Here is a 12,699-nt window from a genome sequence, read left to right on the forward strand (position 1 = left end):
TCCATCTGACCTCTCCAACTAGCATTTCATGTTTAACTTCTCTTTTCACTGTAAAATCTTCAAACAGATGAAATTTTAAATCTTGATCCTCATCCTCAAATCCTTCCATGGTTTCCACTGACTCTGCAAACTTCTTCAGCCTTATATCCTCTCTTGCTTCCTTTGGTCTGCTCTGTTTGGCATTGATGCATCTCCCATCATTGCTGGCACACCCTCAGCCACCTGGACCTTACTATCTGGAGTTCCCTCCCTAAACCCAGCTGCATTTCCAGTTCTCCGCCATTGAAAACATTTTTTCAACCAAGTTTTCCCAACTCTCCCACCATAAATCAGCATCCATTCCTCTCACCTATTTTTTATTTCCTATGTCCTCCCTAGGCTATCTACTACTTTAAAGGTATCATATAAATATAAGTTACATATTATAAGGAAATTGTTCCTGTATTCCCTTTGCTAAGTACTGGCTTTTTAAAAAAATTATGTAACTTTAAAGTATGAGACAATCTCATAAGCTCTGTTTTGTTCACAGGTGCCTCAGCAAATTATACCATTGGCTCTGCAGAAAGAACTTCACCACTCCCACCCTATCAATTCTTTTCATTACTTTAAAAATATGAACAGTTTTTCACTGATGAGGACACATTAAACTCCACGGCTTCTTTTTCTATTATATTAAATTTGCAATTGTTATTGCTGTGAGCTTTAACATGCACAGTGACAGTCCAGTGGCCTTTAAATTGATTTTTGGAACTCCAGAAATGCAATTTACTCTAGTTTACTGACTCAGTTACATCTTCAATGAACTCTTAAAAAATCTGCTCAGACTGAATTCACAGACTCACTTCTTTGGATTTAATGTCTTGCTTCTTGCAAATCCATGCAAATTGTTTTCTTTACAATAGACATATACGAACATACGAATTAGGAGCAGGAGTAGGCCACTCGAGCCTGCTCTGCCATTCAATAAGATCATGGCTGATCTGATTGTAATCTCAACTCTACATTCCCTCCTACCCCCTATAACCTTTCACCCCCTTGCTTATTAAGAATCTTTCTACCTATGCCTTAAAAATATTCAATGACTCTGCTTCCACTGCCTTTTGAGGAAGAGAGTTCCAAAGACTCATGACCCTCTGAGATAAAAAATTTCTCTCATCTCTGTCTTAAATGGGCGATCCCTTATTTTTAAACAGTGACCCCTAGTTCTAGATTCTGTCACAAGGGGAAACATCCTTTCCACATCCACCCTGTAAAGACCCCTCAGGATCGTGTATGTTTCTATCAAGTCGTCTCTTACTCTTCTAAATTCCAGTGGATACAAGCCTGGCCTGTCCAACCTTTCCTCATAAGACAACCTGCCCATTCCAGGTATTAGTCTCGTAAACCTTCGCTGAACTGCTTCCAATGCATTTACATCCTTGCTTAAATAAGGAGACCAATACTGTGCACAGTACTCCAAATGTGGTCTCACCCTTGCCCTGAATAACTGAAGCATTACCTCCCTACTTTTGTATTCAATTCCCCTGGCAATAAACGATAACATTCTATTAGCTTTCCTAATTACCTGCTGAACCAGCATAATAACCTCTTGCGATTCATGCACTAGGACACCCAGATCCCTCTGCATCTCAGAGCTCTGCAATCTTTCACCATTTAGATAATATGCTTCTTTTTTATTCTTCATGCCAAAACGGACAATTTCACATTTTCTCACATTATACTCCATTTGTCGGATCTTTACCCACTCACTTAACCTATCTATATCCCTTTTTAGCCTCCTTGTGTCCTCTTCACAACTTACTTTCCTACCTATCTTTGTGTCATCAACAAATTTAGCAGCAAATCAGCAGTATTGTTTTTTTCACTCTAGTTGCCATTGTACCAGTCCGATCTTCTAAGGATCATGCTATGGCATTTTTTAAAAGACTGGATTCACAATCACTATCTACTGGTTCTCATATACTGCTAGGTACAATAAGATTTCTGAAATTTCCAGGACTGCATCTTTAGTTCTAACCTAATTTCTTATATTGTGCCTGTATGAATTCCATCTTCGCCTGGTGTTATACAAACCTCCAGGTGTTTTTAATGACTACTTTCATTAACTATCTTTTGGATGCATCTCCTGTTGCTTTGTTCCCTGTTTTTGAATACTACATTACAAAAAATGCAGACCTCAGACATATTGCTGGCTCCCTTGATCTCACTCCTCCTTAAAGCATATGTTATACATTTAAAAGTTGCAAAAATAATGGCTCTTCATTTTCCCTGTAGAGCTTAACTTGTTTTTCCAATTTTCTCTTTTCACCCTTTGCTGTAGTTTTGTTCTTTCTGGACAAGTAAAATTATAATCAATTATTTGTGTAATTAACTTGTGACTTTTAACCATTCTATTTTACCTGGTTTGTTCTTGCTGAGTCACTTGCCACAAGCAGAGCCTCTGCTGCAACTAGAGCACAGATGAGATTTTTGTGCACTGTGGTTCGATCAGATTTGGGGACTCTGCATGACAAATATTGACTTGTAACTGAATGTAAAAGCAGCTTTGTAAGTAATTGAAATGACAGTTATACATGCAGTGAAGGATATGAAATTCATCTTGACTTGTGATTGGTTATATCATTCCTGGGCTTTTCAATTAACTGTAAATAGATGTCAGACTACATTCTCTTTAAGGACTGGCTGATACTGTCCTTTCATTCTGGTAACCAAACTAATGAGATAGATTTCACCTCAATGCTTGACCAAGAGTCCAACAAACAATTGCTCTGTGGGAGTCTCACCTATTTCCCAGCAGATGACATCCCTATAGCACAGAACTGCTACAATTCAATATTTACTGGCAACTTCATTGGGAAGAAGTTTTCCATTTCCCAACAATGCTACTCCTCATTGTCACGCACACAAAAAAAATCAGCAAAAAAACAAAAAAAAAACTTTAGCCAGGAAATTTGTTTGAGCTGTTCTTGCTCTGCCAGCATTATTTTGCCCACAGCGTGGTAGAAACTCCATTCAGGGAGCATCTCTGAAGTACTTCCTGGACTATGCTCTCCTAATTGCTTGAGCTTTTACAGTAGGGGTCTTCTTTTAATGTGTTCACCAACCATTGATTCCTAATGTGCACAAGGAGATAAGCCTGGTCCTATACAGCTTGAATGCTACATTAACAAGTGTCAAATGTGTCAAAAATGCAAAATTAAATAAAATTGCATGTAAAGTGCTGAAACACAAATACTTGAAGGTGTACAACACAAAAGAATTATCAGAATATAAGAAAAGAGAATACTAACCCCACCACTGAGAATAGAATCAGCGTGATCACCAATGCGCAGAGAGATATAGTGCAGCCAATCAGTGTTAATTTCATAAGAACAGTTTCTTCATGAGAGCTTCTCTAGAAATATAAATAAGGTGTATTTTTGATCAGTCAGATTCACTGATAATAATGATTATAACCTAAAGATGAGTACCATAGTAACTCCAACAAATAGGGGTTGGACCTTTCAGATAGACGCAAAAGGTCACGTGACCTCAGGAGATCTCTTCGACGTTGCAACTTGTGGAATCCATCCATACTGAGGTGGTGGCAGGTTAGATACATACGGAAATGACAGGCAGGAGAAGACCAAGCCTGCATCACACTCTCAAGTTCCCTTGAGCACAAAGACCAGCCACTTGCTAGTGGACCCACCCTCCCACCACCACTGCCACCCCCACGACTAAGCAATTTCCAGGAACAGACAAAAATAAAGGGAAAAGCCCAGGGCTAATAAGGGAAAAAATCTGGAAAATTCCTCTGAGCCTTTCAGGCGATCAAAACCAGTCCAGGAGATCACATTAATAGCTTGCCTTTTAAACGAGGCGATCTCTGCTCTAGCCAAGAACAGGTCCTGTTCCTCTTGAAGGCAAGCAAGGAGATGTGTGAATTGCCATCAGTGACGTGAGATGCACCAAGGCCAAAGTCAGCATACCAGTGGAAACAAAAGAGGGTATAAGATTGAAGAGGTTTGCAGAGTCTAGGAAGCCATGGAAGGATTTGAGGATGAGGACCACAAGAGAAACTGTGGGGGAAATAACAAACCTCTGTTCTGTCCTATGAAGTCAAAAGTGATGTCAGAAAAGAACAAATGTGAGGCTGGAGGCATGAACTCCAAGTCCTTCCACTCCATAGCGTAGCATGTCTGGGACTCCAATGCATTGTGCTACTGTATCCCTAAGAGCTTGTCACTATTAATGCTCGAATTAAGGTCATTAGGCTGTATCCTACAACCAAGTATTCTAGATAATTTGGCCCAGCTCTGACCTGTTTCATTCGGAAACCTGGCTACTATAGAGTCAGGTTTTCCTGGCATTTGCAATATAGCTAAGATGTTACAAACTGGGTTCATCTATTACACAGCGAAACTTGGTCCAGAATGGGTTACATTAGTGAGCATAAATGACTAAAATAATTATAATTCTTAAATATAGTAGTTACACCAAGATTTTATTGCCTTCACATGTATAAATATTTACACAAAAAAACACTTTCTACAAAAACAGAAAAGATTTTATTAATTTGTGATTTTACCTTCACTTCATAAAGTTGAAAAAGCAAAGCAAAATTTGTAGTGTGGTTGCAGAAACAGGCTGTTGATTGAAGCTCAGACTCGACTACTCTGCAACCATCTGCGGACCAGCTTCCACCTTTTTCTGGCCTGGTAGTGTACAATTCAATACAATGATGATATACGTTCAAGTGTATCTTTTTAAACATTTTAACAATTTGCTATAAAAACTTCTTTAAAGAAAAACTGCTGACAGCATTATTGATGAGGTGTGAGGTTAAAGGAATTAACCTAATGCTGTTTTAATTCTTCATTTTGAAAAGATTTGGCAACGGTAATCTGGGTGTTGGCCCCTTGTTAACTCATTTTTACATTCTGATTTGACAATGTTCAACTACAGTCTTCCCTATATTGAAATTATGACTAATTATTGGTTATTCATTGATATAGATTAAGTTGTCAATGAGGTGTAAATCCGATATAGATTACTGATGTATAAATATAAATGACAGCTTGCAAGAGTTTCTTTAAAGAGAATAGATGAGCCAATGTTTCAGGTGAAAACTATTTGTCAGAATTCTTGGTAAATCTCCACTGAAGAATCTCCACACAAGATATTAAAGTGTCTTTTCAGACGCTGACAGGCTACTGTATATTTCCGGTATTAGGGGTGGAAATTGGTAATGGCCTGTTTTCACATGTAATCCCCAACTAGAAGGTGCCAGGCTGGCCCAAAATGGTCCTTGGGCCTGATTAACATTTTTAGTGCAAACTGCCGGTGCCTGTCGTGCCTCCACAGGCAGCTTGTGCATTTTACAGTGATGAATATTGGGCTGCAGGCCTCGCTGGCAACAACTCTCAAGCAAATCCTTGCAAGGGATTGGCGGCAGCAACAGGTGGAAAGTGTGGCTCGCAAGGACTGTGGAGTTGAGGGAGTACATCTGCTGTTCCTGCTTCCTAAACAGAGCAGGTCGTTCACCTACTCTCCTAAATCCCAATTGTAAGGGGACCCAAAACTGGAATTAGGCCTCTCATTAACACATGTAAGGACCTAATACCGGTTTTAGGTAGTCACCTAAGACGCGTGCAAAGCCACTTTTACCAATATAGTGGCACCTGTAAAGCAGACACATCTCAGGCGCAAGTCATTCTGCCCTTAAGTTCATTCATCATCCCCGTTTTCTGCCTCGTCTAAAATGTCAACTGGTTGATGTAATGCATTCTCTACCATAAATTGTTATGTTTTTATTGAAACATTGATGATTCTTGTGCTGAAGAATGTGGTACACTCACCTCAGACTAAAATTCCAGAAGACACAGACTGAATCAACAACAAGGGAAGGAACAGTCTACAGGGGAATAAACAAACTTCAGTGAGTATTAGATAATTCAACATTTAATATTGCTGAAAAAAAAGAGATATGCCGTCGAAGCTTTTCATCTTGCATTCATTAGGATATATGTAAGAATGCCAAATATCAAAGGGAGCAACAATTTGTACTGCATGAGAAAAGGGTGCTGGTTTGTTGGCAAGTCGACTCCGATTGGTCAAGGCACTGCCCTAGCGAATGCACCAGGCAACTAATGTTCTCCACGCTTTTGTTTAATTCAAAAAAGGCGCAACAACTGGACATGTTCCTTTTGCCTGCAGAGGACAGTTCCTTGTGTATGAATATATGTAGCTTCTAGCAAGTACGGTCAGTACACTGCCTATTGCGAACAGCTAAAGGGATGTTCTGTTTGATACGATCTGCTGGTCATTGTGACATAAGGCCTATGTACCTGGCAACGCATCTGCACTGAAATTCATATACCACATTACTCATTTGCGTGGTACGCAGAACGTCTTTTTGGCTTGCTGGCAGCATCCAGTTAGTGGAAAATACCACTTGTGTTGCTACTGCATAGTAGCACTGTGTTGCTCACATTTTTTGAGATTCCTTACCCTTCCAGGGTAATTTGAGGTAGAATGGGCACTTTTCAGGTCCAAAAGTGGTCCATACTCAACCAGCCCGCACTTGCAAAATTCAGAACATAATATATAACATTAGATGTGATTCCGCGATTGGACAGCACTTGCTGAACTATCCCGAGTGTGCTAAGAATCACACTAACAACCAATTTAAGATTATCAGTCAGGCTCGCAATGTGACTCACTTATACTTGCTAGAACCACATAGATTCAGACACAGGGATTTGTCCTCTGCGGGTAAAAGGAACATGTCCAGATATTGCACCTTTTTTGATTTTTTTTTTATTCATTCATGGGATGTGGGCATTGCTGGCTAGGCCAGCATTTATTGCCCATCCCTAATTGCCCTTGAGAAGGTGGTGGTGAGCTGCCTTCTTGAACCGCTACAGTCCATGTGGGGTAGGTACACCAACAATACTGTTAGGAAGGGAGTTCCAGGATTTTCACCCAGTAACAGTGAAGGAACGGTGATATAATTCCAAGTCAGGATGGCGTGTGGCTTGGAGGGAAACTTGCAGGTGGTGGTGTTCCCATGCATTTGTTGCCCTTGTCCTGTGAGGTGGCAGAGGTCGCGGGTTTGGAAGGTGCTGTCTAAGGAGCCTTGGTGCGTTGCTGCAGTGCATCTTGTAGATGGTACACACCGCTGCCACTGTGTGTCAGTGGTGGAGGGAGTGAATGTTTGTGGACAGGGTGCCAATCAAGTGGGCTGCTTTGTCCTGGATGGTATCGAGCTTCTTGAGAGTTGTTCGAGCTGCCCCCATCCAGGCAAGTGGAGAGTATTCCATCACACTCCTGACTTGTGCCTTGTAGATGGTGAACAGGCTTTGGGGAGTCAGGAGGTGAGTTACTTGCCGCAGGATTCCTCGCCTCTGACCTGCTCTTGTAGCCACGGTATTTATATGGCTACTCCAGTTCAGTTTCTGGTCAATGGTAACCCCCAGGATGTTGATAGTGGGGGATTCAGTGATGGTAATGCCATTGAATGTCAAGGGGAGATGGTTAGATTCTCTCTTGTTGGAGATGGTCATTGCCTGGCACTTATGTGTTGCGAGTGAATTAAACAAAAGAGTGGGGGACAATAGTTCCCTGGTGCATTCCCCATGGCAACACATCTACCAATCAGAGTCGACATGCCAAGCAATCAGCACCCTTTTTTCATGCAGTATAAATTGCTGTTCTCTTTGAAATTTGGCATTCTTGCATCTGTCCTGATGAGTACAAGACGAAAAGCTTCAACAGCATGTCTCGTTTTCCAGCAAAACTCAGCTTTTGTACTACCAAGCAACATTTGTAATTCTGAATTACTGGAGGTCACAATGAGCTGAAATTTATACTTCCGCCACCGAAATTGGTGGTGGACAAAAACAATGGCGACTAGCCTGTGCGGGCCACACGTCACCGAGCTGCCGTGATATTCAGCGCGGCGCTCATTTAAATAGCCGGTCAAGAGCGTCCTCCCCTCCCCAAATGATGTGGAGGGAGTGGGCTGTCCGTCCCAGGCAATAGCGTCAGCTGCCTGTGCACAGGTGCTGATGCCATTTTTAAAGGACTTCGAGCCCAACCGATCAATTTCAATTTTTAAAGAAACAGGTAATAAAAATTTTTTTAATGCATTTAATTTGCCCCTCTCCCTTTCCCCCCAATAACCAGAACTAATTACTTGCCCTCTCCTCCCGCCCCCAGAACACTTACCGTGTCCACTGACGCCCTCCCATCACCCCCCAAGTACAGAAACATTACACTATAACCCTTCCCACCATCCCGTACACAAATGATACTAGTTTGACCCAGTTCCCCCCAGCCCCCCCACCACTGAGAAACATACCTGCTCCCCCCCTCCCCACCAGTGTTATGCCTCAGTTCCCCGGATGGGGATTCGAAGGCGCGGGAGTGCCAGCCAGTGGCACAAATATCACACCGGGACAGACGGCTGGAATGTAAAGGTAATTAATTCATTTATTTAAATATGTTAATGGTGGTCCCGCAGCTGAGCGTCCGGGGATGGTCCCTACCACTGGCAATATCGGGCCAGGCCCTCACGGCGTCGGGGTGCGTGGCGGCCCTCTCCTGGAGGCATTTTCTGCCCCCCCCCCCACCCCCTGCCAAGACCCCTGACGTTGGGGGGGGGGGGTTTGGTCTGTAAAATTCAGCCCAATGACTTACAATTTTTTACTGTTACTCTAGCTATAAATTATACTTCTTGTACTTATGTAATGTAAGTTAAATACTGCCTAAAACTATAATTGCACTTAGAGTAGCAAATATTTTTCTAAACATTTCAAATGCTCCAGCTTCCACACTCTCCCTTCTTCTGCTTATCCCTGCAACCTCACTGAATTGAAATAAAGACTCAATAAAATTTCTCAAAACTTGAAGAGCTGCTCTCTAGATTCTCAGCTCTATATCTTCACTTCCACTTACAACCTACAGATTTTAAAAACTTAAATTTTATTTCACCTAACTGCTATTTTGTGCTTTATCATGGTAGATTTTTCTGGTCTGGCACCTGGGTGTATTGGATTGCCTGGGCACAGCGAATGCTAGAAGATTCGACGAGAAGGACTGCATTTCCCCAAGGGACTCTATACAATTTTTGGACCATTTAAATTAAATGACAGAACATCAGATGGACTCCATTACTGGCATACATTCCTCCTGTCCCAATTTTCCTATATTTGCTGCATCCTGATGTTCCAGTGCACAAAAGCAGGAACAAGAAAATCTACCCTACCTCATTTTCTCATCTTCTAATTTCAAGCTCAGTAACATCCTGCACTAGGGGTCTTGGCCTTTCAACTGGATTTGTCAGTAAAAATTTATACCTGAACTTAGAAAATCATGTATCATAAGGAGAAGACAAGGCTGAATCATCAGTTGGTTACTGAAAATGGTCTACCTGTGAGACAGACAACATATCTCAACAGTTTAAAATACACAGCTCACCATTCCAAATAATGGCCTAGAAATTGCTGGGGTCCCACTCCATTGGTATAAGTGCAGCAGAATTGAACTTCCCCTTGCCCATTAAGGCCAGGTCATTTGCCTGGCCAGAAGGCCTTTGAGACCCCTAAAGATGATCAGCAGTAATTACCCCATCCTGAGCCAACCTGCCCTTCCAATACAGATGGGAGGTCCAGATGGGACAAGGAAATTGTTTTAAAAATTTAAATGTGGACAAAATCTCCATGATCGATTATTGTATTAGGTCAAGTTTTGGGGTTTTTAGAGCATCTACATTGGCTTAGGTTCAATTGAGATTTTTCCAGGATGTTCAGGGAGGAATTTCCTGGGGAAGTCTTGGTACTCTCCATTGACATGCCCCTTTTATGTGGGGTGTAGGCGGAAGATCCACCCATGGCTCCCACAATTGAAATTTCATAATCTAGTCAAAAAGAGGCATAATTCCGTCAAAGCCAAGAAATAGACAACTTTTGGTCCCCCTCTCCAGGCATTACTGCTATGAATGCTCTCTTCCTCCCCAGGGTTCCCTTACTATTTATATAGATGTGTTCTTCCTCAAAAATAAGCTGACTGGATGAAACAGAAGAAAGTAATATTTGATGGAACACACTATGGGGAAATTGGACATGGACAGGGATGCAAAAGAGATGAATACGCATTCGACGAGCATTATTGAAATTAATGGAACTGAATACTGGGCGGAGCATATAACATATGACCAATGCAATACTGTCCATGTCCAATTTCACCCCCAAGATCTTTGTGCCTCCATGAAGCTTTGATGAATTTTTTTCCCGCCAGTATAACTGACGTCTTCCTATAGTTACTTTAATGTCACTGGATACAACTTGATACCTACATACAAGTCAAGATTCCATCTCACCAAAATATAGGTACACACACAGCAGTGCCAATAACCTACCAAAGCTGAGATTGGAACTCAGGTTTGTAGAGACTGAGACAACACAACTATGTGCGATATTAAAACTTTTAATAGCAGTCAGCTTTGAACCAAATCATTCCATGATCAGCATGGGAGTCAGCTGACATGCTACTTAGATCAGAGCACTGACAGCAATAATCTCCAATAGTGTTTATGCCCATGTCTCTCAGCTGGATGTTTTATTCCAGGTCATACAGGATGATATGGATCTCACTCAGATCACTCCTGTAATTGACTACAATATCCTCTTGTGTTGATTAAACATGGAAGGTCAGAAAGATTCAATGTTTCATTTCAGATTTGAACAAAATTGTAATTTTAGATGTATAGCTCATTACCACATCTTTCAAAAACTCTCAAAAGCCTTCAGATGCAATGGATTATCCTGAATTGTAATAATTGTTGTTATGTAGGTAAATATGGCAACCATTTTGCACACATCAATGTTGTCTGAGAAGAATGTTCACCAGGACACTGGAAGAACTTGCTACAATTGTACAGGGCTTTGGTGAGACCAGACCTGGAATACTGTGTGCAGTTTTGGTCTTCAAATCTAAGGGAGGATATACTTGTATTGGAGGAAACACTGCAAAGAGTCACTAGATGGTTCCCGGGATGACAGGGTTGTCCTATGATGAGAAGCTGAGTAAATTGGGCCTATACTCTTTGGAGTTTAGAAGAATGAGAAGTTATCTCATAAAAAATACAAGATTCTTAAAGGGTTCGACAGGGTAGACAATAAGAGGTTGTTTTCCTGGCTGGAAAATCTACAACATGGGGGCACAGCCTCAGGATTAAGGGTCAATCATTTAGAACTGAGATTAGGGAACTTTCTTCACTCAGGGTTGTGAATCTTTGGAATTCTCTATGCCAGAGGGTTGTGGATGCTCCATCGTTCATTATATTCAAGACTGAGATTGATAGATTTTTGATCATTCAGGGAATTGAGGGCTGTGGGGAGTGGGTGGGAAAGTGGAATTGAGACAAAAGATCAGCCATGATTGGACTGAACGGTGGAGAAGGCTCAAGGGGCCATATGGTCTTTTCCTGCTCCTGTTTCTTATGTTCTTTTGCTCTTATGTTAACTCCATGATTTTCTTCAAATAGTGTTAACGGATTTTTTAATATTCATGTGAACCATTGGAATAGGCAGATTGAAACAGTCAGGGAGAGCCTCAGTTTAACATCTTAAACTGGCACATCTACACTGTAACAAAACCATACTGGAGTTCCTAGATTATGAACTCAGATTCTGGTGTGTGGCTTCAACCCACAACTTCCTAACTCAGAGGCAACAGTGCACCAGCTGAGCTAAGCTGACAACAAAGGTGCAAGTTACCAGTTAAAAATACATATTGCTTTATATGCTTAGTTGGCTTCAAATGATCGACAGGAAAATACAAGCTCCTACCTTGACTCTGTGTTGCAACCTGTAATGCGTAGGTGTGCTGACTGGCTGATCCCCTTGAAACACAGTTGATGAAATAATTGCTGATGCAACCTGCGTACCTACATGTCTGGATAGCGTAGAAAACATAAAAAGGACTCAAAGCAGTTTTGAAGGTTAAAGTATCTCAAATCTTCATCAAAAAATATATATTTTTCAATACTGTATCCACTGTAAAACGTTAAAACGTTATCATTTTATTATTATTTACAGAGTTAATTACAAATATATGAAATAGCAAAAGAAAAATAACTTGCCTTAAATTTTGCATGTGTTTTACACCCTGGCTAACAAAACCATCAGCATGCTTGAGTCTGAAAACCATATTACTAAGAAATTCATATAAGTAATGTTTACTTTTGCCTGATGTGCAGGGCTGGATTTAGTGCAGCCAGCGGAGCTCCCAGCGCCGGACCAAAAAAGTGGTGGGAATCTCTCCTTGGCCATTCGGAGCACCACACCTCAACCCCCGGCTCTATTTAATCCTCCTGGGCAATTAACAGCCGGGCGCCGGGATCCCCATCTCTTTAAAAATGGCGGATCCCGCTTCCAAGAGCTGCCAGCCAATCAGAGGGCCAGCAGCTCAGTAGTATCGACAGCGTCATCAGAAGCGGTGGCCACAGCCCATCACTGAAGACCCAGATCCAAGGTAAGTGAGTGGGGCTGCCGGGGCCAGTCCGGCAGAATCCCCGGCAATGGGGAGAGGGACGGTGATGCTGAGTGCAGGGAGAGGGGAGTTCAGGGAGGTGGGGTTTTTTCCGCCAGGAGCCCTTTGATGGCCATAGATTGCCCACGGAGGAGGAACCCCCAAGCCTACAGGGAGGTTGCC

At 41.8% G+C, this 12,699-nt stretch overlaps 1 protein-coding gene across 6 annotated transcripts in view; it reads right to left on the reverse strand.

Annotated features, from left to right (window-relative positions):
- The window catches only part of adgrd2 (adhesion G protein-coupled receptor D2), a 198,185-nt gene that overhangs the window by 148,328 nt on the left and 37,158 nt on the right, over nt 1-12,699 (reverse strand). For 5 of the 6 annotated variants that reach the window (XM_068012502.1, XM_068012503.1, XM_068012505.1 and 2 more), the window contains 5 exons: nt 11,835-11,940; nt 5,841-5,896; nt 4,571-4,697; nt 3,291-3,394; nt 2,400-2,502 (listed from right to left, as the gene is read on the reverse strand). In XM_068012502.1, the coding sequence (XP_067868603.1) occupies nt 2,400-2,502; nt 3,291-3,394; nt 4,571-4,697; nt 5,841-5,896; nt 11,835-11,940 (496 nt within the window). The remainder of the gene's footprint in view (nt 1-2,399; nt 2,503-3,290; nt 3,395-4,570; nt 4,698-5,840; nt 5,897-11,834; nt 11,941-12,699) is intronic. The other variant, XM_068012504.1, reaches the window with a different exon arrangement.

This window comes from Heterodontus francisci, chromosome 32 (assembly GCF_036365525.1).
Source record: "Heterodontus francisci isolate sHetFra1 chromosome 32, sHetFra1.hap1, whole genome shotgun sequence".
NCBI classification, from domain to species: Eukaryota; Metazoa; Chordata; class Chondrichthyes; order Heterodontiformes; family Heterodontidae; genus Heterodontus; species Heterodontus francisci.